The sequence below is a fragment of the Falco punctatus genome, assembly GCF_963210335.1.
Source record: "Falco punctatus genome assembly, chromosome: 15".
NCBI classification, from domain to species: domain Eukaryota; kingdom Metazoa; phylum Chordata; class Aves; order Falconiformes; family Falconidae; genus Falco; species Falco punctatus.
Window position 1 is genome coordinate 23,308,117 of NC_137595.1, and position 27,694 is coordinate 23,335,810.

The 27,694-nt window shown below is 47.1% G+C and overlaps 2 protein-coding genes across 3 annotated transcripts; one reads left to right on the forward strand and one right to left on the reverse strand.

Annotated features, from left to right (window-relative positions):
* Nucleotides 1-110: 110 nt before the first annotated feature.
* MARS2 (methionyl-tRNA synthetase 2, mitochondrial) lies at nucleotides 111-7,403 on the reverse strand. The gene has a single exon (XM_080365357.1). It carries the CDS (start codon nucleotides 3,339-3,341, stop codon nucleotides 2,178-2,180), a length of 1,164 nt encoding a protein of 387 aa, XP_080221483.1. The 5' UTR covers nucleotides 3,342-7,403; the 3' UTR covers nucleotides 111-2,177.
* A 553-nt stretch (nucleotides 7,404-7,956) lies between these two features.
* Nucleotides 7,957-26,626, forward strand: AIFM1 (apoptosis inducing factor mitochondria associated 1). 2 transcript variants are annotated; one of them, XM_080365294.1, is made up of 17 exons: nucleotides 7,957-8,418; nucleotides 9,899-10,041; nucleotides 13,058-13,151; nucleotides 14,127-14,156; nucleotides 15,277-15,389; nucleotides 15,521-15,651; nucleotides 16,451-16,541; nucleotides 17,298-17,382; nucleotides 18,021-18,097; nucleotides 19,267-19,375; nucleotides 20,055-20,162; nucleotides 20,933-21,021; nucleotides 21,102-21,242; nucleotides 21,790-21,932; nucleotides 24,377-24,501; nucleotides 25,059-25,255; nucleotides 26,397-26,626. In XM_080365294.1, the coding sequence occupies exons 1-17, from the start codon at nucleotides 8,070-8,072 to the stop codon at nucleotides 26,466-26,468; spliced, it is 2,097 nt and encodes a 698-aa protein (XP_080221420.1). In that variant the 5' UTR covers nucleotides 7,957-8,069; the 3' UTR covers nucleotides 26,469-26,626. The 2 variants fall into 2 exon arrangements, with proteins under 2 accessions (XP_080221420.1, XP_080221421.1); XM_080365295.1 differs by lacking the exon at nucleotides 9,899-10,041 and adding an exon at nucleotides 10,920-11,047.
* Nucleotides 26,627-27,694: the final 1,068 nt, after the last annotated feature.

Below are 27,694 nucleotides of genomic sequence, written 5' to 3' on the forward strand. Positions count from 1 at the left end.
CCCCGCGCCCCGGCACCGGCACCGGCACGGCCCCGCCCCGCGGCACAACGCCACCTGCTGTCCCCAACAGGCCCTGGGCTGCGGGGACCCGCCGGGGCACGGGGGAGGGTGACACGGCCGTGGGGGCACCGCAGCCCGCGGGCACAGACTGGCCCCGCAGGCGGGCAGCGATCGGGCTCCTCCCGGGAGGGCCGAGGCCAGCCCGAGGGCGCCGGTGGGAGCAATGCGGGGCGGGACCCGGCACCGGGGGACACGAGCGCCCACACGCCCAAAGTCGGGCTCTGCCAGTGCGCTCGCTGCCACCGCGATGTGCGACTCGGGGCCACTCTCGGGCTCCTGCCGTACGCCGTGGGGGCATGCCGACGTGCAGAACAGCCCCGTGCGGGCAGCGCGTGGGTGCTCTGGCACCGATGGGGCTGCCCACGCTGGCGCTGGCAGCGGGATGCGCAGCAGCTCCTGCTTCGAGATGAGTTGGGCCTCCGCTCCCGGCTGCCCGGGGCTGCGATGGCGCTGCCGCCTGCTGCTGCCAGCACCAGACATGATGGGGAACAGGATGGGGTCTCTCTTGTCCCTGTCCCTCATGGGTGGAGCAGGGCAGCAGGTGCCTCTGCCTGCGCTGGGAGCCAGCACCCACGGCACAAGGGCATGGTGGCCTGCAGTGTGAAACATGCACGCAGGGGGGAAGGGTACCAGGGTAACACCACCCAGGGGAGGAGGATTACCCCCGCAGGAAGGGACTGAGGCGGCCGTCTTTCTTCTCGTGGGCAACCTCAAACAGTCCAGCCAGCATGCTGCCAGCACAGGATAGGCATCGAGGACAACCAGAAGAGCAACACGAGGGAGAAGCGGCACATTCTGCCCTTCACTGTGTCTGTAGAACCTCACAGAGCTCTGAGGGGGCCGTGCTGCTCCTGCTGCCCCTGGTGACACAGCCCCCCAAAACTGCCTCCTGATACAAGAGGACTCCTACAGTGCAGGCGCTTGATGGGAACCGGAGCAGCCAAAAGCTGGGAAGGATTTACCAGAGGTCCCCACATAGTCACAACTGCCCAGGGTACCAGGGCCCAGCTGCCTCCTTCCAGCAGCACTGAAATGAAACAAAGAGGATGCAATAAATCATGCAGCAGGTGGAAAAGCCTCATAAAGCTGAGTTTGGGCCTGAAACAGATCCTCCCTTCCCAGTTTTGCTCGTCTGCAGGTCTACGCAGCCGAGTGAGACCATCCATTCAACTGCTGAACCACCCTGGGTCACTGGAGCACCTCCAGTATAAAGAGCAGTCACACAGAAGGGATCCTCTCCAAGGCACACATAGACATCAGCTGGACTAAAGTTTTGGCCCACAAAGGAAGCTCACCTGACGGACCCGACAGATCCATTTGGACTGTCCCCCAAAGATGTTACCAGGAAACCATTTCTGACTGTCCCCAGCTACTTCTGGCCTGGCCAAAACCCCACGGGGCGAAGTTGAGACCAGGACAGCAGCTGCAGAACTGCTGCTCAGCCCTTTCTCTGTGGGATTAGGAACACTGAGAAGGCCCTTGAAAGAAAGACCCTGTCCTTCCTCAGGGGTGGTTTGATCCTACTGGAGACTCAGCCTTGAAGGGTAGGGAGGGATCGCAAGCAGGCAAGCTCGGGAGCTGCTGTCTCTGGAAGAGACTGCTAAGCAGACTGGCTGCCACATTCATGTTTAAAATGCTTTCAGTAGAGCACCTGATGCACTCCTTATATCAGAAAAGACAAGGTAAAGGGGCCAGGAAGGAAGGCAGGAGACAGGCAAGATGGCTCTCTATTATAGAGCTGCATGATAAATGTTTGCCTCAGCCACTTTTTATATCCCGTAAAATACATCAGGGAAAAAAAGCAGCAATATTAAAATCCTAGGCTGTGTCTTCAGTTCATTCTGTTACCAGCTTAACTAATTAGGTGTTACCCAAGCTTTCCTAGCTCTTAGCCCCACGCATGCAACCGATCTGCCCTAGTGTGTCTGTGTCCCACGTCAGGCAGAGACCTACAATGGTCACCTAGGCAGGACAGCACAGCCCTGCCCTGCCCAGTCCAGTCTTCCACTCACTCACTTCATACTACTACTGAGAGATGGGAGGAACATGCTTTTAACAAAGACAACATTTTCTGGGAGTTCCCAGAGGCTTTTATTTTCAGAAGCTGTTGTCAGAGACTACAGCTTCTTGGTTTCTATCTGCTGCTGTCTTGGCTTCAGTCTTGGCTTCTCTACTCTGTGAAATAAGATGCCGGTGTCAGGTCCAAGCTGTCTGCCTTCAAAGGGACATAGCTTCCCACTGTAGCGTGGCAGAAATGTCAAACTTGAGAGATCTCTCTCTTCTGGCTCAACACCCAGCCTGGAAAGCAACCTGTCTGCAGTGTGTGGGATCACGGGCTGGAGGAGAGTCCCATAGACACGCAGACATTCCAGCGTAATGTGGATGATGGTGTCAAGCCACAGCTGCTCTGCAGGGTCTTTTCGGTTGAGTTTCCAAGGCCTGTGTCTCTGGAAGAAACTGTTACTCTGCCTTACACACAGGGCAATACATTCTAAAGCCTTGTAGATCTGGAAACCTTCAAAATAACTAGCCACCTGCAGAGGCAGAGAAGCCACAGATGCCACGAACTCATAGTCTTCAGCAGAAGCCCTGCCCATGCCTTTTGTCTCCCTGTAATCCAAGACGTTTGGAAAACAAGACTGTGAGAAACAAGGGTAAGTGTTGCTGGGGTTAATGCTGAGGGCCGTTGACCGATTCAGAAGCCCCCCAAGTGCATCTGCCAGTTCTGAATTCACTAGCTTAACAACCTTCTCATCATAATAGTCACAATCCCGTTCAGGGACACCCTGCCTTAGCAGGAAGTACCTAAATCCATCTACTGTGTACTGTCTGATACAAGCAAAAGGATCAATCACGTTGCCCAGGCTTTTGGACATCTTCTGCCCATGGACAGTCCAGTGGGAGTGCACAAAGATTCGCTCAGGGGGAGCCAGCCCTGCTGCTATCAGCAGCGCTGGCCAGTAGACAGCGTGAAACTTGAGGATGTCCTTGCCCACAACATGGTGCGCAGCAGGCCACCACTCGCCGTGTGTCTCGGGGTAGCCCACCACGCTCAGATAGTTCACCAAGGCATCTACCCATACATAAATAGTTTGTGTTGAGTCACTGGGGACAGGGATACCCCACTGCAGCCGGCTTCTCTCACGAGAGACAGACAAGTCTGGCAAGTCCTCTTCCAGCCAGTGAAGCACGAGCTGGTAGAAAGGGTCAGGGGAAATGGTGCGTGGGTTATCCCGGAGCCAATTCCGCAATGGATCCTGGAACGCTGAGAGCCTGAACATATAATTCTCCTCTTTGGTCCAGTGCACCTGAGAAGGTAGGAGAAAAGAATTACAGCCCAAATGCTCTGCAAAGTTTTACAATCTGAATACAGCATTCTCAGCGTGGAGTTTGTCACATGCTCCCTCTGCATTTGGGTGTGCTCCCTGCCACGTGTAAAGCCCCCGGGATCTTTCTGTGACTAGCTGAAACTTCCTCTCCTCAGACACCGCCTCACTGGGCTCCCCAGGACTCAGGCATTTGGGATGGCTCATCACTCTGCTTTTAAAGATGCTTATTCCCCAGGGAAAGCAATATCTTTCTACCTGCCAGATTTATCTGTCAGCAGGCAAGAATTAGGGAGACAAGAATACACTTTCGTAAGGATTTTTTTTGCAGTAATAGTAGAAAATAATAAAAAGACAAAATGATAATTTTTAATTACTGCCTTACTAACAATCCTGGTGCATGCCTTTGCTTTTCTTCTAGGTGCTGTGTTCCTCTTTTTCCTCTTTTGAAGCATCAGTGCATCTTAGTTACTAACGTTGGTAGCCTATAATCATATTAACGTACTGGCAGCACTTCTCCCATACATTCAAATTCATTAAACGACACATTTAGCTACATTAATGAAAAATTTCTGCATAGATACGGTATAAGTGAGCTGTGTAAAGCCACTCAAGAGATCTATGGCTAGGTCAAGAATTCTTACCTTTTAAAGCTAAATAAGGCTCTAAGATAAGAAAGTTTAGGCTTTGGCATCACGCAGGAGAGTTTCACTGTCTGACACCGAACCCAGTAACTTCTGACCGAGCCAGAAAGCACTTCACTCTCAACAAAAGCAGTAAAGAGCCTACCTCACCTCAAGCTGAGATGCCCTAAGGAATAATTAGTCCTAGTGGTACAACACTGATTTACAATGTAGTTTAATTTATCTAATTTCAGTAGCAGCCAGTAGCAAATACCACCTTTGCTTACTTGATTAGAAGGTCACTCCAAAAGAAATACTCTTCTTTACACAAATCATAAACAAGTTAGACAAAAATGTTTTGGTCCCACCCTCTAAATTCTTTGTTTTTCTGTAACCTTTTTCAGTCTCTGGGTACCACTCTCGGAGTTCTGTCCCGTAGTAATGTTTCACACAGAGCCAGTGCCATGTCCTCCCTCCAACATGCCCTTTTACACAATCCAGTGATCCTTTTGGTAACAAGTCAGGACGCAAAAGCCAACTCAAAGTGGGATCTGCAATCATTTTGTCCAAAACTCTGACCAAGTCTGGTGTTTAGCTCTGAAGAGCTCACGTTGTGTCATCTGCTCAGTGACAAGAGCTGGGCTACCTATCAGCTAGCCACCTGCAGGAAAGGTGGTTCACAAGTGAGTAGAAAACTCCTCAGTGGGAAAGGCAAAAGAGACTAGAAATAGGCTGTCTCCTGAGAGCTAGTAAGTTAGAACTTGGAGCATACAGACAGGTTGATAAAGGACAGAGTAATTTTAACAACCTGCAAACCCATTGTCTTCGTTCAGGGCTTGCCTGTGAACAGTTACTGGAATATCTGCCCTGCAGAGAAATCTGTGAGCCATCTGTCCTGACCTTCAAACAGGCCTGACCTTAGGAGCCCAGCCTCCTACTCACAGCAGTTATCTGTGGGGTTAGAACAGGTTACTCAGGGATTTAGCCAGGCATGTCTTGAAAACCTCTAAGGATGCAGGACTGCAGAACCTCCCCAGGCAGCCTGTTCTGCTGCCTGGCTCTCATGGCAAAGAAGTTTCTCTGTAAATCCAGTCTAAGCCTCTCGTGTTTCAACTTAAGCCCATTCTCTCATCCTCCTGCCATGTACCATTAAAAGAACCTGGCTCCATCTTCTTGATGACCTCCTCGTAGCTATTGGGGAGCTTCTGCCACTAGGGCCTCCCAAAATTTTGTCTTCTCTATGGATGAAGAAGCCGGTTCCCTCAGCCTCTCCCCAAAAGGCAAGTGCTCCAGCATCCTAACCATCACGGTGGCCCTCCACTGAACTTCTTCCAGTTTCTAAATTGTTTCCTGTATTGCGGGCTGGAAAACTGGATGCAGAAACTAGACATGCTCATTAGAGTGCTGAGCGGAGGGGAACAATCACATCCCTTGAACAGCCATCGCTCCTGTTCATATAGCTCAAGATTATTCCGCTGGCTGGCTTTGCTGCCTCATGGTTCAGCTTCTTTACCAACATCCCCAGGGCTTTCTCAGTATGCTCTGTGGACAGTTAGTTCCCAGCTCGTTTCCTCACTGGAAAGAGAATTCCTGCAGTGCCACATGCACCAACTGTCTCCTGGCTGGACCTGAGCAATGACTTCAATAAATACAGCTCCCCTTCCAGTGAATACAGAACAGTGCAGTTCCTGGTCCCACAAAGGAGCATCTGCTCACTCTACAGGTAAACTAATCCACCTCTCCACACCAGAATGAATCCATAAAATGAGAGCAGCAGAGGTGGGGTGGGCCCTCCACCTCTCTCCAGCCCCACAGCCTGCTCACAGCAGGGCTGGCACCAGCCAAGGTGACTGGAGCTTTACCAAGCCAAGACTGGACACCCCAAAGCTGGGGCTCCCCCACATCGCTGGGGACCTGCTCCATGACTGCACCACCCTCCTGGGTGAAGAGCTTATCCTAATGCTCAGCCTGACTGCGCAGCACAGCTTGTGGCAGCATTACTTTGGTCTAGCACCTGGCACCCCCAACAAGCATAGGGCTTTGGGGTCTTTGTAACTGCCCTGTGCATAGGTGTAGTCTGCTATTAGCTTGTCCCTTCGCATCCTGTCTGTCAAATTAAACTGGTGCAGTTCCCTCTACCTCTTGTAGGCCTGCGCTCCATACCCTGACCACAGTGGGGGTTTGCTCCTCTCTAGCTTCTCTGCGCATTAAAGGACACAAAAGCACATAAGCAGAGTGAAGAAGGGAGATGATTTTCTACATAACAGACTCTGATCTCTCTGGGTTCAAGGAAGTCCTGAAGAACATCATTTAAAGATGAGCTTTTCACCCCCAGGCTCTACTGGACACCAAAAACCAGACACTCGACAGAAGTACAGGTTTTATGGCATGTTGTAAGCTCCCCCTTTTCCTCCACAAAACCCTCAAGCAGTGTCTCAAGCAACCCAATTGTCTTTGGTTGGAGATAAACACCTACCATCTCTTTCCACCCCCTGCAAGATTTTCTCTATACCACGTATGCTACTGTTTCTCTTGGACAGTTTGCTATGCAGCTAAGGCAAGTAACTGTTCTCAGGGTATATTTAACTTTGAAGCTTCACTGACTATTTTAGTTCTAAAGAATTATTTCTTTGCCTGGAAATTTCTCTTTCCCCTAAACCACATTAGCTGCTTTATCAAGAGACATTATTTGCCAACATACCCCCTTCTGCGTGAATGAACACTCCAACGCCCCAGCCCCATACAAATATCACAAGAGCATAACCTCTGCTCAGCTCTGAGGCCCAACTATCTGCAACTACTGGATTAAATCATGTAACTCCCAACACCTGACAGAAAATGCAGCAGTGGAGAGACTCTTGGTCAGGTACCACACTCCTGGTTGCATTGCTGTTCAGTCATTGGGCTAGATCACAGGCAGACCATGTTATGGTGTTTTATGTAGGGCTGAAACCCATGCAGCAAGATTGATGAAAAGCATCCAGAGGCCAAACCGAATTGCCTCACCAAATAGGTCTGAAACTCCAGACACACAACAACCACCTCAGTTTTATCTTTTATCCTTCTGCACAGCCAACTTACTTCATCATGGCTTTAAAACGCTGCTTCTAGGCCACCAGCCCATGGAACCCAGCAGCAGCTGAGCCCCTCCCATAGCACACGGCTGAACTATGCATCTACCGGTTGGGGTTTTGGCACCTCTCCCTTGCATAGCCACATACCACTGTAAACATGGAAGAGACATTCTGTGAAATACTGGCGAGTCTCTGCTGAAATAACTACAAAAGGCTACAGGAAGCATTAAACCCTCCCAAATGTGGCCAGACCAGAGTGACAGATGAGCGTGCAGTGCCTCCCACAAGCGTGGCTGCCCTTGACCGGGATGGTGCACATACTGTTACCTGATGGCCGGTCTCCAAAGACACCCTGCACAGGCGTCCCTGGGCATCCCTGCGCTCAGCGAGCTGGCTCTCAGGCAGGAAGCACTCCTCGGGAGTGCAGTACCAGCCCTCGTAAGACCCTTTGTAGAGTGCCCCGCCATCCTGGAGGGCACCCCAGAAATGGCGCACAGCCTGCTGGTGGTGGGGCTCGCTCGTGCGGGTGAAGTCGGTGAAGGAGACGGCGGCCTGGGTCAAGGCCTGGCGGAAGAGGCCCGAGGCCCGCTCACAGAGCTCCGAGGGCGACGTTCCTGCCGCGGTCGCGGCCTGTTGGATCTTCAACCCGTGTTCATCGGTCCCTGAAACGGCAGAGAGGCCTGGGTGCCGCGGGGGCCGTGGCGGGGGGCGCGGGGCCTGCCCCCCCGCCCCCGCGGGGACACGGGCCTTGGGACGACCTGGCGACACAGGGAACGGCGACAGCCTCATGGCCCCGGGGACAGCCCCGGGGGAGGCGGCTCAGCCCCAGGGCCGGGCTGGGCCGGAGGCTGTGTATGGCGGGCCCATACTCACCCGTGGAGAGGCGGCCCGGGCCGGCTCTGCGGAGGCCGCGGTAGCGGTGCAGCGCGTCGGCCAAGAGAGCGGAGTAGAGATGCCCGATGTGCGGCGGCCCGTTAGCGTAGAAGATGGGCGTGGAGAGCAGGAGACGGTGGCCGGACCCGGCGACGGTGGCGGTGGCGCGGCGAAGCGGGCGCGGGAGGCGGCGGGGCGGCCGCAACATTGCGGCGCCACCACAGAGACGGCGGGGCAGAGCGGCCGCCCGGAAGGGCCGGCGGAGGCGCGGCGCCCGCGGCCAATGGGGAGCGGGCGGCTGCGCACGCGCAGTGCGGGCGGTGGGGTCGGGCCGGCGGGAGCGAGTGCGGCGTGAGGCGACCGGCGACATGTTCCGCTGCCGCATGGCGGCCGCCGCCGCGGGAGGCCTGGTGTGTGCCCTGCGCCCTCTCAGTCCTGCGCCGCGGGGCCGCGCTGCCGCTGGTGAGTCGGGGCTGGCCGCTTCTGGTACGGAGGCGCGCTGGTACGGCAGGCCCGGGTCTGGGGCGGGGGCTCGCTTGGGGCGGCGGGCCCGGGGCTCTGCGCGGGGGGGCGGGCGGGTTCCCTGCCGCTGGCTTCCTCTCACAGGCGGGTCGGGGCGTCCCTCCCCGTGGGGCTGGGCCTGTGTGCCCGGGCTTGGCGGCGGCACGGCCTAGAGCCCCCATCCCGCTGGGTCGCTGCCCGGGGGGGCGGGTGCGGTCGGGAGCCGCGATTTCCCAAAGCTGCAGCTTGCTCGGCGGCCCTCGGCTCCCGTCAGCCGGGGAAAGGGCACCCGGACCGCGATTCTAGCGGCGCTGGGCGGGAATTTCACAGGAAGGTTTTTGGCGGCGGGGCGCTGCGCTGCCCTCGGTGCACTGGCAGCTCGGCTCCGCCGCCCCGGGCGAGGCTTGTGGGTAACGGGTGCAGGGAGGTGCAGGTGCTCCGCTCCCGGGAGTGGGAAGGGAAACTTCTGTGTTTTGGAAACCGTAAGTTAGATGGGGCTATTTGGCGTATCCATGTCTATTTGGATGCTGGTGACTTTGCTGCTGGTTTATATCACAAATATGTGCGTTTAGGCAAAGAGATCAAAGGGGTGTAGCAGCCGGCGTGTCGGCTGAGGCTCGGAGGAGGGTGGAAGGTGTTTCCTGCGTGGTGGGAATAAGTTCTGCAGAAAGGCCCAACCACTTCTGCAAGCTTCAGCTGGCTGGCTGGGGTATAAACACAGCGCTCAAAGACATCACTATTTAGCGATCTAATTGGGACAGGCAAGAGTCTGTGATTAAACTATAGTAAAATAAAATATTATGTAGCTGTTCAGCTACATGCACTCTTTGTCTTGCTTGCCTGCTGGTGGATGCCATCATCTGGATTGGCAAGCATTGCTACTCCTTTTCATTTGGAATGCCCTTTTTGTCAGCAGAAGCCTCTTTCTGCTGGTAGTTTACCTCAGTGGAATAATGTCAGCAAAGGGATTTTTTTTCCTTGTATAACCATACCTACTGCTCGTCCTGACAAGGTTACACTAGCCTCTGCTCACACATGGTGGAGCAAAGTGCATCATTAGACCAGTCCCTGCCTCTGAGAGAAGCGGCCTGAAGAAAGGCATAAGAACAGCAGACATGCAGTACGTGCGCATCTCTGATGAATCTCCCAGTGCTGTGCGGCTTGAAGGCTTCTTCAGCTGGAGATAGTCTTTCTAGCTTCCTCACAGACGTTCCTGCTATTAACGTGTTCAGTTAGTCTTTGATCTTACAGATGGCTTTGGTATCCACAACTGCCTGGAGCAGTTTGTTGTGGCAGAGAATAATTCACTAGTCACTCTGATGTGGTCCTGGGCTTTTCAAACAAATAGCTTGTTTACATGGGTGCAGAAATTACTTGGTCTCTAAATTTCAAAACATAACTTTGTATTTTGTGTTTTTCTCTAATGAATTGTATTCTTTAGGCAACTTGTTGCAGCGCTGGAATGTTCCCATAAAACTGCAGATGAGCAGACAAGTGGCTAGCTCTGGTGTGCCTGGGGGCAAAGGCGATAGTTCTGTTTTTGTCCTTATTGTGGGCTTATCAACATTGGGAGCGGGTGCCTATGTAAGTAGAAAGGTAGTTCATGGAAAAAAGCTGCGATACATCTCTCCTATCAGGCATTCGCAGTATTTTGGCTGACTTCACGTAGCTTTTTACCTCTGTAACTATTTCTTCCTTCAGAAACCTTCAAGGGGAGCTAACTGAGCTGGCTGGAAATTAACTTCATTCAATAATTTTTTTAACTGTAATTTCAGTTACCTTTTAGGTTTCTTTACTGTGAAGTCACACTCCCCTTTTTTTTTTTCACATATTATGATCAACCACAGCTGTCTGTTGCCTTGTGTGTGATAGTAGCATATACTTGAGGGAGACTTGGATGGTACATGCTTTTGATACCAAAGTAAACCATTGTTTGCTAAATCTCAATTCAAAACATTAGCATTTAGCTTGTGTAAGTATGCCAAATCAACCCAAAGTTTGCCAGCGTACCTTTATGCCCTACTTGAAAGATTGAAAAGGATAAAGCTTTTCAGCCCAACTTAGAGAGTAAATCACGTTCCCAGACAGCTGAAGGGTAGCAGCATTACCTAGGAGTGAATGGGTCCTAAGTTTACATCATACAAATACTTGTTTCAAATTCTTTCTCTGAGGGTCATATTCATTGAAAGTTCTGAGTCCTTATTTTCTGCTAATGAAACTCTTCACATGCAGAAGGCTCCTGGGAGATAAATTCAAAATAGTGCATAGAGGAAAAGTCTTCTGCTAGTCCCTTTAAATACGCTTTACTGTGCCCTGCTGTACTGTACTTTTTTTTTTTTTTACAAACAAGGTAACTGAAATTACAAAGCACATTCTGCTTTTCCGAGGATCTGTTTAATCAAAAGTCCTTAATATTCAGCTCTTTCCTTCTCTTCTCTTTCATTGCCTGTCTTCAACTACAGTTTTGCAATGTCATCATCTAAGATGCCCTTCTAGATCACTGACGTCCTCAGGTGTTCCTGGCAAAGCTGGCAGCAACCTGTTGTTGTACTTAATTGTAGGAGGAACAGTCACTGGGACAGGAGCTTATGTAAGATGCTTAAATGTGTTCTAATGGGTGAGAGGGTGGACGGAGGGTACTTTTCTGTATGTCTATGTACTTTAGCTATGTACTTTAACTAAACTTTGTGCTTCCTGGCCTCAGATACTTAATTTCAAGGGATACTGTCAAATAATTTACGTTTACCGATTTGATATTCTCAAACAGTGTTGTTATTAGTGGGAAAAATTGCCTTAGAATTAGCTTTTCCACATTAAAGCTAAAAGCAATTGGCCATCCTCAATTTGTAACCATCTGAAAGGCACTAATTAATGCATCTATTCTGATATCAGCAGTGTTGGTATGCGAAAAAAGGAAATCAACTAAATGTAAATATGCTAGAGGAAAGAAAAGAAAACATGTCTAGCTTTGATTTCTTCAGAGAACAGCACTGAAATATTGCTCCATTAGCTGGCAAAGTACACAGCTGTGTTTCTGATTAGAAAGAATTTGGCATTGTCCCTTTGGAAAAATCTATTCTGAAGACGTGACTTGTTTTTTGCATGTATGTAGTAGTCACTTTTTTCTAAGGGATCAGGTATAATTTGCTGTATGCAGCCCTTCAGACTCACTTAAAATAAATCTTCATGGTTCTGCTTGCAAAAGCAGAGGTAGTTTTGTTAACCGTGACTTTTATATGTTTAAGCAAAAGGCTTTAAAATCATTTTAATTCTTTTTAATGCTAATAAGTTCTTGTTTTCTGGTATTTTTGACAATTGTTTCAGTTCCCTGGATATGCTTTTGTCTGCCTGTGCTTTTTTCATGTCTGGCATTAAATTAATCAGTTCTTGGTTTAGACTGTTTGCTGTTATAAAGCACCTAATTGTGGGAATTGATAAAATGCATAATATCTAGGAAGTAAAAGAGATTTCAGTTCCCCAAAGGAAATAACTTCTGGTCGAACATAGTTTGGATGTCATAACACTCAGTTAGCTAACAGTACGTGGTTTGGCATTGGCTGCAGGAGACTTTTATTTCTTGCTGGAAATGTTCCAGTTTTAATATTCTTTCACAATTCAAAATACAGCCATTGGATAGATGGTTGTGTTTCAGACTGTCTTGATGGACTTCCTCTCTTTTATAAAATGAAAGTTAAATGTCTTGTACATGCGATATGGATTAGTAGCAAGACTAGTTTTGACTTTAAAAATTGTTTGCTTCCCTCTAATTAATCAGCTGTGGGGGCAAATACTATACTTCGACCTGCTTCCAGCAGTCTCATTGTCTTTTGCTTCTCTACATTACTTCTCTACATAACTTGGAAGTTAACATGATGTCTTAAAGGATGTTCCCTCCTTGTCTGTTTCACTAAATTCTGTCCCCAGAACATGCAGGCTATACTCGTACTATATCCTGAGTTTAACAGACAAATAAACAGAAGGTCAGTGTTCAGGCTCGGGAATCTCTTCCAGCTGAAGGCAGTTGCTAGAACAGCCATGCTCCTGTGTTTGAAAAGCACTAACATCATGCTGGTAACATCTGGCCTGAGGAAATCCATTAAGGTTGTTTGCTTGTTCTGTCCAGCTGCTCTAGGCTTTTGAAGCTGTAGTTGCTTTTTGCCTCGAATTTGCCTTCCTTTTCTGCAGCCTTGCATTGTGCCATGTTGCATGGCCTAGCTTGCAAATAGGCTTGGGGTTTGTTTGTCTGCGTTTCCTTTGTAGTATCTGGTTCCTCTTGAAACAGGTGTGCAGCCCAAAAACATCTGCAGAAAGGTTACTTGCTTGCTTATGGAAAGCAACCAGACAACTTGAGATTCATGACATCATATGAAGAGCAGATAGTTTTCTGAGTGCATTCATCTTGTAGATACATATATATACACACACACACACCCCTTTATGGACACTTTTCCCAGTGAGATCTATTTGGGTCTGTATGCTTTAATTGAAAGCAGATGGATTTTCTGAGCAAGCAGGATAGACAAAAGCCTGTCAGGGGGTAGGAGCAGAGTGGTGGCTTGATGCTGTAAGATATACAGGGTAAATATTTCTCTGTCTCCAGGTATACAAGACGTTGAGAGAAAACAAAGAGCGATTCACCAGCCGTGTCACAACAGTAACTAAGCGATCTCAAGAAAACGAATCATCTCCTTCTGGTGGGTACTAGCCTGCTAATTGTAGGTTTGGGTCTGTTCTTCAAAAGCTGCTAACTTGAGACCTCTAAAACAAATGGAACAGGGCCCTTCTGAAAACACAGTTTAACATAAGATGTGCATTCACAGCATTGTCACTTCTTGGTGCATTCTGTTGTTTGTGAATTCCAGTGTGTTCCCAGCATAGAAGACGGTGCTAGCTTTCCATGACCCAGAACAAGGCTCTATTTTACAGATCAGCGTGAGGATAACGTAGGTCATCTCCTGCGGCTCCTTTCTGCTGTTTATGCCTTCTGTGATAAAAAGAGGAAAGAGTTTAAAGAGTTTGTGCTGCTTTTGGCCTTTTACCCTTATGCAGTCTGGTAAAGACACTGTGTTCTAAAGGGATAATATGATCTGCCAGCACAAAATCCTTTGTGCTGTGCTGTGTCCCTGTCCCATGCATAGTGGGCTGGGCATGTGAGAAATACTGTGCTTGGGCCACATGTAGAGGAAGGAATCGGGACAATTAGTGAGGCTTTTGATGATGCTTTGCAGAGTGTATGTGGACCACAAGTTGCTCATTGAAGATCGCTTAATTTATGAGATCTTCAACTGCAGTGTCTGAATTACTGAGCCAAAGGATGATATATTTTGTAGTAACAGTGGTTTTAGGTCATAGAAGATAGGTCTGTTATGTCACTTTACTTAGGAAATCAACAAAAAGAATATCCTGCAGACAGAACAGACAACTGGTTGCTTTGGTTTGAGGAAGAGGATAAAAAATGTTTATCAGGTTGAGACTGGAGGGCAGAGAGTAAGCCTAGATGCTGAAGCAGAGGCCTTGGTAAGTCTGTATTTCTGGAGAAACTGTCCCTTTATAGTGGAGAGCAGCCTGTTAATCCTGTGGTCTCCTTGAGTCAGCCCTGAATTGCATCTTCCAAACTGCAATATCCTTGATAGCCTGTGCTTTGCTGAATTGAGTGTCTTCTCTTTCAGATACAGATGCTGCTTCTCAAGGCACAGCAGGTGAGTCTTGATGGTAATATTTAACTGTTCTATTCCTGCATGCGGTTTAACTGCATGTTGTTTAGTAACAGGACCTGCATGTAGGAAAAAATGCATTCTGGTAGGAAGTCAACAGTTGGTCTCCTTTCAGAATACAATTACAGAAAAATATGCCTTGGCATTTTAGGGAACTTTGCTTTCTTATAAACTGTTCACTGAATGGCCAGTGCAGAGTTTTGGTCTTGCTCACGAGTTGATTTGTGTCCTTAAGCTAGATTTGTGTCCACACAGCTAGATCAAACACTTTCCAGTTTGTATTTTCCAAATAATTTTGAAAATCATGTTCTGACTTGAATGACACCCAGCTCATATATCTTTTTCTGGTGTTTTCAGTAATTTTTTGGCTATGTCCCTCTTGCTAGCTCAGCAAACTGTCACTGTAAAAACTGAATGTTGGATCTCCAGTGCGTTGTTTGGCCAGAGAAGAGGCTGAGCATGTTTTTGCTGTCCTTAATCTGCTGTGCAGTGGATGTCCTGGCCTTGCATCGGTCTTCTGAAATTGTGTATTGAATGCTGGAATCAAACTTTGGGGGTCTTTGACTTTGCAGTCACTTCACCCAGCTGTGCGAATGTAGATCAATTTATGCAATTAAGCTATTTGAGGGTCTACTGGACAAGTAGCACCTGTTCAGAGTACAACTTGAAACCTGCTAATAGCCTGTGTGCTTAGTGGTATTTCAAATTTGTTAACATAGATCATTCTTACTCTTAACATCTTAAACGAGAAAAGTAGATCTGTAATAGAGGAGCTAAAGCCACATGATTAAAGCTGTGCTCCTGGCCTGTTCCAAAACTCTGCAATTGCCATTGAGCTTGGCTCTGCAGATCTAGCTTAGGAAAAATAATTTGGTGAAATCTGACAGCTGGATTTATGCAGGGAGCCAGCTTTGAGTGAAGCAGCAGCATGGTTCCTGGGGGGAATGCATTGGGGTGGAAAGGAAAGGGAGGAGAAGTTTATTGAAGGGCAGTTTTCCAAAGGAAGTCTGTATGTGAAAGGCATCTGGTGACATACTCTGTTCTTTGGGGCTGGGCTGTCTTCCCTGCTGTATCCGCAGTAAGCTGTCCAATCTGTCACCTGCAGCTCCGGGAGCTCGTCCTGAGGTCCCATCTCATGTTCCTTTCCTGCTGATCGGTGGAGGAACTGCTGCTTTTGCTGCTGCCAGATCCATTCGGGCTCGTGACCCTGGTGCCCGGGTAAGAGCTGCCCTGTTCCAGAGCAGGCTTGTGTGGATGACTGAATGCTGTGCTTGCTTCAGAGCCTCTGTCATGTGTTTTGCCATTTGCCTGGCATTGGTACAGCTGATGTGTTTAATGGCCAATTAAAGGTGCTGATTGTGTCTGAAGATCCTGCCCTGCCCTATATGCGTCCACCTCTTTCCAAAGAACTCTGGTTTTCAGATGATCCAAATGTGACAGAGACTCTGCGCTTCAAACAGTGGAATGGCAAGGAGAGGAGGTATGTGTCACTTAGGGGTAGCAAGAATGGAGAGTGTTTAATGAAAAGTTGACAATGATCAAACTGTTCTTGTGAGAGACCTGCTGCAGAGCTTTGAAGGATCCCCAGAGTGCTGCGTGGACAAAAAACTGAGTAGGTTTCTGTGTTTGTCTGATATGAAGAGGGCTCTGGGATGTGCATGTGTCTTGTGTACGTTGTTGCTATGCTGATCAAAGAAGAGACAGAGCACTGCCTGCTGCATGCAGAGCTTGTGTGTTATTTTGCACTGGAGTAACTAACTGACTACCTTGTGGAGTCCATGGGACTCTATGATGTAAGCTGCGGACTCGTGGAGTGTGGCTTCCCAGAGATGCCAAGAGGTTACAGACAAGTCAGCCGAGCACTAAAGAGCAGACTGAAAGGTGTGGCTGTGCTGGCAGTTGTCAAGATGAACGCTGCTTCGCACATGAGTTAGCTCGGTACTCAACACCTCTTGAATCTTGCTGTGATTCCCTTAGACATACACCACCACAGGCAGCAATCCTGTGAAATATGTTAATAGTTAAGGTGAGGGTATAGCTTCACGGTTTAGAGCAGAGCCCCAGGGGCCCTGGATCACAGTTGAGTCTTGTGACTTGTGTGATAAAGCCTTACTGACCATCACCCTTGAACTTCAGTAGTATGAAGACCCTAATTCTTAAAAATAGTTAAGTAAGAATTCTGGAGCTTGTTATGGATGCACAGAGTTGTCTTTGTATCATTGGTGATAGCTGGTATCACAAAGAAAGTAGAACCCATTTGATAATGGAGATTTTTTCAGTATATATTTCCAGCCGCCGTCATTCTATGTGCCTGTTCGTGATCTGCCTTTTGTAGAAAATGGTGGAGTAGCAGTTCTCTGTGGCAAGAAGGTGGGTACAGCATCAGCTGTTCTAGCATCATACAGTTCTTCCCAAGCAGAGCCTGTCCTGTAAGCTGAAACTAAACAACTGTCGATGGTGGTGTGGAGGGTTGGCTGAGGAGGAGAATGTGTACAAGGCTGGGACAAGTATATATGATGAAGCAGGGATCTTAAGGATAGCATGAGTGACATTTGAGAACGGAAGAAGCTATGAGGAATAGTAATGAGCTGAGGGAAGATGAGGAAGGGGGAAGGATATATCTAGAGTGTGGGCATGGGAGAAGAATATGTAGAGCTTAGAGGCAGGGTGTGACAAAATGGGAACGAGGCTATATATCAGAGGGTTAGGTAAGGAGAATAGGGTGGTCCGAGTAGTGGGTTATGCTGTGAGCAAGAGCATTGTGCAGAAGCAGCAGGAAGGTGGAAAAGTTAATGGTGAAGTTTCTAATATATATGCTTCCTTAGTTACTTATATGTTGCTAAAATAATATTTGTGTGACTCCTTGTACTACTGAGCTACACCAGGTATCGGAGTCCATTTCTTAGATCAGGTTGATCTTTGCAGGATCTGAGTCTGTGATGGCTACCAAAGAACTTGTCTCAATTCCTACTTCCAATCTTCTCCCTTACCCCCTCCCACCCCCCTAAATTTAAAGGTGTGAGAATGTTACTTCCAAGTTTGCTTCTCTAATCAATAGTTCATGCAGTTTAACTCAAAAGGCCTACAGTGCATGGAAAGTTGAGCTCTCCTGCTTTAATTTTGCAGGTTGTGCATATGGATGTTAGAGGCAACATAGTGAAACTCAGTGATGGTACCCAGATATCCTATGACAAATGTCTAATTGCCACTGGTAAGTTGTTGGGTTTTTTCTCTTTGTTCTTTGTCTTGTGCCAGGCCAGAAACAAGGCAGTTTCTGCAGTATGTGTCAGATGCTTGGTAGAGCAGTCAGATGAAGGACAGTCATATGGACAGCCATGCCGCTGGGTTTTGCATCTGCTTCACATCAGCCAGCTTGTCCAGGACATTCAAAGTTTTGCCCTGTGAAAATCAGTAGGGAAAGAGGAAAAGGTGACTTTTTATTCCTAGGAATAAATAAAGGAACTTCTGTACAGGCCAGCCTCTGAATCCTGCCTGTAGCGTTAGTGAGCAGAACCACCAGCTCTTGCTTGGACAGAGCACTGCTCCAGCATCTAACCTTAGCACTTCTGTTCACTTCTATGCTTAAAGTGGAAATGGCTGTCTCCAGTCAGTGGAGCAAGGTGTACAGCACTAGATCTTTTTCCCCTGGGTGACTGTTGGATCATCTACTGCTTTCATGTTAAAAACCCAGACAGCAACAGGGAATAGGGAATATTGTAACAGTTTGGAAAGCACAGTCAAGATTAAAGATAGCTTTGCATTGTCTGGATAGCCAGTGATGTGGCTGTGGTATCATTAGTCTCTCTCTCCCCCCTTCTCCTTCCCTCCCTCCCTCCCTGCTGTCCTCAGGTGGTACCCCAAGGAACCTGTCTGCCATTGAAAGAGCAGGAAAAGATGTACAACAAAGGCTGACGTTGTTCCGAAAGGTAATCTTGAGGTGCTGCTGGACCTGGGGTGAGGCTGAAATAATCGGAGCCAGTACCACTACTTTCAGCTTTTTAACTCTACTGCTTTGGGTCTAGGACAGCTTGGCAGCTGCTTCTCTCAGCTGATAACCAGGAATCCATTTGCTGTTTATTCCTTTTCCCCAAATGGGTAAACAGGGTAGAGTCTACTAGACCACTCATGTTTGCCTCAGGCCTGAGAGCTGTAATGTGGTTTTTTAGTTTCCCTTCTGTATGACTTTGTTGTGCCTTCCAGGCCTTGTAAAAACACAAGCAATGTAAGCTCTGCAAGTCAGTTTGGCCTGTAAGCAGTGTGTGCCTTCAGGACCTTGAGTAGACACAGGAAGCTAGCTTAGTACTCCAGCCTGACACCCATCTTGATTATGTGTGCGCCACAGTTTTGCAGCACGTGGGCAAGAGGTTGGCCTTGGGCTTGAGACAAGACAAACTGCTCTCGTGCTCTGAAATTTTGGCTGAGAATGAACTTGAGTGTTCATGTCAGCTCTTGAATTAGCTGAGATTGTTTTCTGATGAACAAATAAACTGATATCTGTGCCTCCTACATGGCATTTCTTGACCTTCGTCCTGTGCCTTTGCACAGAATGAATAAGACATGGAAGTTGGTCAGCGGTCTTCTGGTTTTCACTATAGAGTTGCTTTTTGTTGACAAATTCCACTTTTCTTGAAAACGAGGGATTGTAAACAGGCATGCAACAGTCTCCTTAGTCTAGTTCAGGGAATGAATCAGGAGTAAGAAGCTGTATGGGAACTTTCTGCTCTGCTGGATTTCCCCTAGGGTCAAGATCTGCTTAGCTGTGGAAAGGGAAAGATGGCTGACAAGAGCTGTGGCATCCTTATAGTACTGTATGTGCTATAGTATATTTGCATCTAGAAATTTCTTTGTAATTGCCCTTGAAACTTAGGGGAAAATGCAGGGAAGTCAGATTGCCTGGACAGGGAAGAGCTTGCACAAATGTTAGGAAGCCAGAGGGTTTTTTCTGTGCAATAGACAAACAGGAGGAAGGAGAAACATGTTTCCTTTTCTAAGCTGGGGAGAGAGTTGCTCTTAGTTCAAAGGGAGAAATTGGAGGAAAATATCTTCTGCTGCTCTTCCTGTTTGAGGATATTTGAAATGGAAATAAATCTTTCAGATTGAGGACTTCAAATGTCTGGAGAAGATTTCAAGAGAAGTCAAGTCTGTCACAATTATTGGTGGTGGTTTTCTTGGCAGTGAACTGGCCTGTGCTCTGGGAAGAAGAGGTAAGTGTGCTTCTGCAGGCAGCTTGTCTTCAGCTGTCACCTTGACGGAAGTGATAGACGTTGAATGTAAGCAGCCTGACGTCATAAGCTTCTTTTTGATTCCCCAGCTGCTGAGATTTTGCACAGACTTGTGGTTTGCCTGAAATAACCTTAGTGCACATGTGTTTGGTTGGCTATATGGCATGATGTGGTTTGCCATTTTTTCTCTCATTAGCTCTCAAGCAGCCCCTGACTACAAAGGGATTTGTAAGTTGGGCTCCCTGGAAGCTTTGCAGGCTAGTGCATGTTGCAAAGCCATTGCACTCCGTAAAAAGTTACGTTTACTCTCTCAGTGCTAAAAGCCACCCTAAAACTTATTTCAAAGGGGTTGGGAAGAACTGGATTCTTTACTATCAAGTGCGTGCAGCTTTTTGAGTAGTGTCTCTACGGTAATTTTTCTAGTAAGGGAAGTTTTCTTCAACATACTAAGCATTTTACTTAAAGTTGGCTCTGTAGATGTATGCAAAACAGTGGTCAGTCACTGTGACACCTGTAGAAAATCTGGGAGACCAAACTCCCAGTTTTGGAAACTTCTGTCAAGCTCCTCGTGTAAAGTGAAAGCATTTGCATATGTCCTGAAGTCTGTGCTGCTGCTCTTTCTCCATGAGTTGTAAGAAGCCTGCTCTTGCTTTCCTTTCAGCACAAACCAGAGGCCTGGAGGTGATTCAGCTGTTTCCAGAGAGCGGCAATATGGGCAAAGTCTTGCCTGAATATCTGAGCAACTGGACCACAGAGAAAGTCAGAAAAGGTAAAGCTGCACTTCGACGCTCTTCCTCTGTGAGTAGCAGAGCTGTGGTGTTTAGGCCAGTGGCTGTTGCATAGCTCTTCCTTGTGACATACAGCGCTCTGCTTGTTTTGTCAGTGGAGCCTCGGGAAGACTGGGTCCCTTGTGAGGTGGCCCAGGTGCAGAATGGAACAAGTTGAAGTTCAGACAGCTTCGGTAGCACAGAGCTGCTGTGAATCTGTGGCTTCTTAGCAGCTCTGGGAAAGCCAACCAAATATGCATGCTGATGCCAGTGAGGTTTTCCCTCTGGCTGTTCCTGCACAGAATGATCCCTGCTACCATACTTGCAAGTTACTTTTAGTGCCCTCTAATTTGGAACCAGAATTGTCTTACGATAACTGCCTGTTCTCTTCTGAGTTGTTCTAGTGTCAAATAATTTTACTTCTTACAGCCTAATGCGGTCAGCCTAGAGTCACTTTGCAAGAAGGGCTGTATAGCCCCATGCCTTATGCATACACCTTTGTGAGGCCACCTGCTGTAGTGTTTAGCTGATAAAGTTGGTAAGATCTGAGATACCTTTTTCCATTTGCTATATTAAATGCAGAATATATTTATGTGCATAAGTAAGTGGAGTGGGGATAGAGGGGGTGCAGACAGCAGGGCCTGATAACCCACGGGTCTGAGTTACTTTCTTTTGCTGGCCCCTGCCTTGTCTGCATCTGCACCAAAGATGCCTGCTTCAGCTGAAATCTCTGCCCCTGAGCAGGAGCTATGTTTCCTGTGTTTGTTTCCAGAGGGTGTCAATGTCATGCCTAATGCTGTGGTCAAGTCTGTCTCTGTCTGTGGCAATCGGCTGATGATTAAACTGAAAGATGGCCGAAAGGTAAATGTAAAAGCAGGGAAAGGGTAACGTTTGCAGGGGCTTTGAGAGAATTAAGATAATAATTATGAAATCCCAAACAGGTGGAGACTGATCATATTGTGGCTGCAGTAGGGCTGGAGCCTAATGTGGAATTAGCAAAGTCAGCTGGGCTGGAGGTGGACTCTGACTTTGGAGGGTTCAGGGTGAACGCGGAGCTGCAGGCACGCTCCAATATCTGGGTGGTGAGTATGTGCAGAGGAGTTTCCTGTCTGCTGGTTATGCTGATGCAATCAGAATACACAGAGTTATGGGGGCTGATATACCTTGATTAGGTGAATGGGGTGAAAAGTAGCACATAATGAGACTAATTGCAGTGCAGATCCTGCTGGCAGCTCTGGAGTCTGTTCATGCACCACAGCACACATTGTTGCTGTGGTAACGACTGTGCAAGTTTTTGAATATTTATGCTGTGTAAGAGGAGTTGGGGTAACCTAAAGATAGCACGGATTACTATTGTGTAAGAGTCCCTTTGGTGGGAGTTGAGACTTTGATCCCTCCAGAAAAATATACCTGATACTGTCTTATTTTTAAAAAAATTGGTGAAAAATGCTGAGAAACTGGGACTTGTGTAGCCTGGGGAATGGGATGTTAGTGATGGCATTTGGGGTTTGTAAGGAAAACTCAGTTCATAGCTCCACTTTGTTCTCTTCCCAATGCCTGTTTTGTTTGTACATTAATTTTGAGCTTTTGATTTTAATGTTTAGTCCGCACTGAATGATTCTTTTTAAGGCCGGGGATGCTGCCTGCTTCTATGATATCAAACTAGGTAGGAGACGTGTAGAGCACCATGATCATGCTGTTGTGAGTGGAAGACTAGCTGGAGAAAACATGACAGGCGCTGCGAAGCCCTACTGGCATCAGTCCATGTTCTGGTAACATTGATTTCTTCTTTTGGTATTTCTTATTTGGTCACATTGCAGGAGCTATGAAAAGATACACCTTGTAAAGGTTTCTGTTTCCTGAGTGTAGTGAAGCTACTTTAGCAAATACTTGCTCCCAGAAGCTCGGGGCGTGGGAAGGCATTTGAGCATCTACTGCTCTGCCTTGACTTCTGAAATGTTTTTCCTTCCTGCAGATCCCAGTTTCTCCTTGAATGAGTGCCATTCGGCAAAGCAAGTAGTGATAAAGAGCAGCCCCTTTCCTCATAGCAGGCCAGCTTACAGGTTGAACTCAGCAGCAGCTTGTGCTGAGGAACTTCAGATGATCTTAACAGAAAATCTGTTGGTTTCAGTTGTGTTGTGTCTTTGCTGATTAGCTGAACTGAGGCTTTAGTAGCAATGCGTCACTGCATCCAGGAGTGTATGTGAAAGTCTGTTGTTTTCTAGAGAGAGGTATCAAGAAAACGGGCAGTTTTGCTGTATCTTTTCAAAGTTCTTTTTTAAATAAAACAAACAAAAAAACCCAGTGAAAAAAATAATCCCAAAGCCTGTTAGCTCAAGATCAGGAATTTAAAGTTAGCAGACTTTAAATATGGAGGAAAGAGTTTTACTTTTCTTGGAGAAAACCCCTCAAAAATAGTTATTTATGACTTGCCATCACTTACCTGAACACTTGGTCTGTACTGCATAGATTTGGGACCCAGAAGAGTTTCTTCACTTTTAAATAAGGACACAGAACCATCTGTTTCAATTGTGTGTTTTTCTTCAGGATATACTTTACCATGATGCAGATGCAGATGGCTAGGGGGCTGTGAGTTGCAGTCTTGTGTTTTGTTGAAAAGTGTTAACGCCAGGGGTTTGCCAGCCCTCACTGAGTGAGACTTCCTTCTCCTGTGCTAAAAAGCTGGCAAATGGCAGGAACTCATCTTACATTTTCTTCAGGATGTTTGGGATCCCTCCTGAGCTCTGACTTGCTCACTGCTGGGTGCCTTGTCTGCTTAGCTGACGTATTCCCTTCAGTAACCTGAGTCTGTGATGAAGGATTCTGGCTGGGAAGGTAGTGCTGTACATGTAGTGATGTACATACAGAGATTTCCAAATTGTTTTGTGTGTATTGTGGTTTTAACTCCAGCCGGTTACTAAGTACTACGCAGTTGCTCGCTCACTCTTCCCCCAGTCCGTGTTGCCCCCCACTCTGCTCCCCAGGATAGGAAGGAAAATTGGGAAGGAATGTAAAACTTGAGGGTTGAGATAGGAACAATTTAACAGTTGAAATAAAATAAATTTTAAAATAATAATAGCAATTGTAATAAAAAGAAGGGAGAAGGGTAGAGGAATGAAGTCCAAAGGGAAGGGAGAAACCAAGTGATAACCACTACAGTTGCTCACCCTCTGCTGAGCAATGCCCACCCAGCTAGTCCCCAAGCATTGATTGGCCAGCTCCAGCCACCCCCCCACCCCCAGTTTATATGCCAAGCATGACATCCCATGGTATGGAATACCTCTTTGGTTTGTTCAGGCCAGCTGTCCTGGCTGTGTCCCCTCCCAGTTTCTTGTGCCCCTGCAGCCCTCTTACTGGCAAGGCCTGGGAAACCGAAAAGTCCTTGACTTAGTATAAATGTTATGTAGCAACAACTAAAACAACCTGTGTGTTATCAACATTGTTCTCATGCCAAATCTAAAACAGCACTGCACCAGCTACTAAGAAGAAAATTAACCCAGCTGAAACCAGGACAGCATGATGTATCAATTTCCTTGGCATAGATGGGAATATTTTTGACCTGTTATGCTTACTGGGCCCCAAACCACAGCTGCTTTGACTTCTATAAGCACCCCAGTTCAAAGTCAGCAGGTACTCAGTTCAAGGAGGTGTTACAGTGATGTGTTCTCTTTGATCTTCTTTAAATGCTCTTTGAAACATACACTAAATAATTTTCTGTGCTGCAAAGTCTAGTGCTTATAACTCAGCAGTGCCGGAAGTTTGGTCAAATGGTCTTACCAGGACCTGGAGGAACACTTGCTTCTGCCCCAACTCTGTCTCCAAGTCGTACTAAGCAAGGAATATAGAAGATTTTTTCAAGTACCTAACAACTGCAAACTCATGTTTGAATGCTGAGGTCAGATGTGTGAGTTTCGAAAGACTCAAGATACCTGCAGTTCTTGGAAGCCAGCCAGCTTCCTTCAAGGGAGCAGGCCTTAAGTATTTTAACTTTTTGTTCATTGTCTTGCTTTCTTCTGAAACTGATGGCCTTAGACTTGCTGTGCTTTGACTCCTTGTTCCACCATAACGTATGCAGAAGAGTCTAATTATGTCAGTCAGCCTGCATACCATAATCACTCTCTTGGACAATACTCATTAAGGGTTTGGGGATGGATGGAATTGCCTTGTATTTGTCTCAGTAATGCTACAAATTATTTTTTCCCCACTTTATTCCTAGGAGTGATCTGGGTCCTAATGTAGGGTATGAAGCCATTGGCCTTGTTGACAGTAGTTTGCCAACAGTAGGAGTCTTTGCTAAAGCGACAGCAAAAGACACACCGAAAAGTGCAACGGAGCAATCAGGTAGGCTATAGTCCTGCTTGGGAGCTGACTGGGTGCATGAAGGTTTTTGTGTCTCTCAACTCTTTGTAGTCGCTGCAGAGTTGGTCTGATCTCATTGCAGAGCACTAGGAGACACCAATCTGCTTCTTTTCTAGACCAAGCTTTAAAGGCTGGTTTTGATATTAAAATGTGATTAAAAAATAACGTTCCTCCAAGAAGACCTAGTGTAACTCAGTTACCAAACTTTTTTTCCTTAGTGAAACTTAATTTCCTCCACAGCAATAAAACAATCAGTTTTTGCTGATTGTGTAGATCTAAGCATATTGATTCTGTATATACTGCCTGGAAGAAGTAGACTCTTCTTTTGTGTTTGGTGATGGGAGTTGTCAGTGTTGTGCTTCATGTTAGGATTACTTCATTCTAGTGTTACTAAAACTTAACTTTTGCTGCATGCATCTCAAAGGTAAACACCTCAGTCTGTTATGGAACCCCGCTCTTTAGTCTGCTTTCACCATCACGGGCAAACAGCTCCTGCTTTTTTTGCATGGGACATTTGATATCTTGTATCTTTGCGTTAGGGACAGGTATTCGATCAGAGAGTGAAACAGAAGCAGAAGCCTCAGAAGTTCACGTTTCTCCAAGCTTTTCACCAACACCTCAAGTTCCAAAGCAAGGAGAAGATTATGGCAAAGGTGTAATTTTCTACCTCAGGGATAAAGTTGTGGTAGGAATTGTATTATGGAACATCTTCAACAGGATGCCTATTGCTCGAAAGGTCAGTACAGGACTAGTATGCTGAACAGTGAGGCTTGCTTAGATTGAGGATTTTCTTGTGGAAAATTCAATCTACCAATTTTAAGTGAGGATAAATAAATGCACATGCTCTGTGTGGAGCAGAGCTGTGCAATACCCATGCTAGCCCTGTCTTAGGTAAATTATGGGAGATGTCCTTGTGCTTTTCTGCATGTTTGTTCAAAATTCTTACAGAAACAACTTGAATTAAGTTTATACTTCAAGACTTGCCTTTGCATGGCTGGAATTTTGGGTCTGTAGTAAGTACAAGCAAGAATCACACTTGACTGAGCATCAGAGTGAAATGTCCTATTTTTGTGCTACTTTGTCTAAAGTAACAGTCTTAAACATATATTATCCTAGATGCACAGCCACAAAAGGTCAGGGTTAGAAGCAGCCTTGAGTAGGTGCTTATTCTGTCTTCATACTCCAAGGTAAGATCATCTATACTTAGGTCATTTTTTTAACATCTTTGGAGAATTTTGGCAGTTTGAGTGTGATTCCACACAATCCCAGGTGATCTGTCCCAAAATGAACCGTTCTTATTGTTGGAAGTTTTGGTTGGTTATTTAACCTGAAGCTTTCATGATGCAGTTTAAACTTGTTACTTTTCCCATCCCTGTGAAAGAGACATTCTTCCTTCTCTTAGCCGCCCTTCCTCTAAATCAGAGAGCCAAGTATGTACAAGGATCCTTGGCCTTAGTCTCATTGTCTAAAAGATAAGTCGCTCAAACTTGCAAACTTATACTAGCTCCTTTAAGACAGTGCAGAGAGACTGGCTCATCTTCTTGGAGTTGAGATGAATCAGTTCTGAAGATACTTGTTCCCCCCCGCTGTAAAGGGAAACTCAGACATCAGAAATAAATCCTATAGGGACAGCGAGGTTGGTTTTAACTCCAGCCGTTCCTGTAGGGAGATAATGCTGCATTTAAGACTTCCTTGTAAGTTGTGGCTGTAGTAAGTATTGTTGTCATGTTGTGGACTGCCTAAGTTGGTGAGTTGTCATCAGCAGAGCTTCAGAGAGGATCTAAGACATACATCACATTGGCTGGTGACCATGTCCAGTCTTGCAGCGCTGGATTTTTATAGTATGTGTGTCGGGTTTTAACACATTCTTCCTTCAGATCATCAAAGATGGGGAGGAGCATGATGATCTCAACGAAGTAGCGAAGCTTTTCAACATCCACGAAGACTAAACTCCAGAATTGGAACGTCGCAAGAGGAGTGAGTAGGGCAGCAGAGGCCACTGGCTGTGTGCACCCCTTCATCTCAGACTACTTCTTCTGAGTACTTGTGAATATTTCTGATCACGTAGCGTTCTAATGTTTGCACCAATAAAATCAGATTATTCTAAGTTAAATGTCTTCTTCCTGCACCTCTGCATTGCTAGTTTTGAGAGGGGAGCAAGCTGCCTGCTGTTGTCAGTTTTTCCCCTTTTATCAACAATGGAGACGCCTGCAGAGCTACCTCTTTTCATGCAGCACTTCCCGGCTGGTGAGCTTGCAGTCCTGCTGCGCAGAGGGCTGTGCCATTCGCAGCAAGAGCTGCCTGTGTAGGAAAACCACATCCCTGATGGGATGAAAAAAATGGGATGCTCCCGTGAAAGCTTGTATTTGAAGCCAGGTGTGTGCTCCAACCTGGTGACCAGTGTAAGATGGGGTATTGAAAGGATGGGAAAAATAAGGAGAGGGGCTTACCGTTGCTAGGACAGGAGGTAAGGGACTGAATTATCAGAGTGATGGAGGAAGTGTGCTAATGCATATTTGGAGAGCACAGGATGAAGTGGGTGGGGAGAACCAGTCACTGGTGATGCAGGACACAGGGGGCATGATGATGTCAGGAGCATGTTATTAGTTCTCTGGCCGCCATGGGTGAATTTGAGTCCTTTCTAATCACACTCAGCTCTTGGCTGTGTGTGCCAGGTAAAATGGGATGCAGGAACGGCATATAACACGACAGAGTGGGTTGGGAGTCAGAGAGGGAGGTAGTATATCCATGGAGACAGGTTGATGCTTTTGGCATGTGAGGGGAAGGGTGTTCAACTGCCCCTGCTTCCCCTGCCTCAGGAAGTGCTCCAGTGTTGCCAAAAAGTTCATCCCATGGTCTGCAATTGTTTCTGCTTATGTTGGAGATGTTCCTCAGCATGAAAAACTAGTGTGTCAGCTGCAGGGAAGGCGGTGCCACAGGCCTTCAGCCACCAGGCCAAGACATCTGGCTCACATCCTCCCAGGGCCTACACACTTAACATGGGCGAAGACATCAGCCTGCAGCCTTGCTCCGTTTCAGGATGAGCTACAACTGTAAATGTGAGGAGTCCAGGGCGGCTGCTGCTGCAAGGAGGGAGAACTGGGTAGAAAATCATGATTGAGCTGGATCCCAGGAACCACGGTCCAGGCTTGGAGCTTGTGCAAGCATGTGCTCC

What these genes read in the sequence shown, in the direction of transcription:
- MARS2 (XM_080365357.1), bottom strand. Translation starts at nt 3,341, where the DNA reads ATGTTCAGGCTCTCAGCGTTCCAGGATCCATTGCGGAATTGGCTCCGG.
- AIFM1 (XM_080365294.1), top strand. Translation starts at nt 8,070, where the DNA reads ATGGGCGTGGAGAGCAGGAGACGGTGGCCGGACCCGGCGACGGTGGCG. An exon ending in AACTGAAAGATGGCCGAAAG is followed by an intron (nt 21,022 to 21,101) that starts GTAAATGTAAAA and finishes AATCCCAAACAG; the next exon opens with GTGGAGACTGATCATATTGT. An exon ending in TGGCATCAGTCCATGTTCTG is followed by an intron (nt 21,933 to 24,376) that starts GTAACATTGATT and finishes CTTTATTCCTAG; the next exon opens with GAGTGATCTGGGTCCTAATG.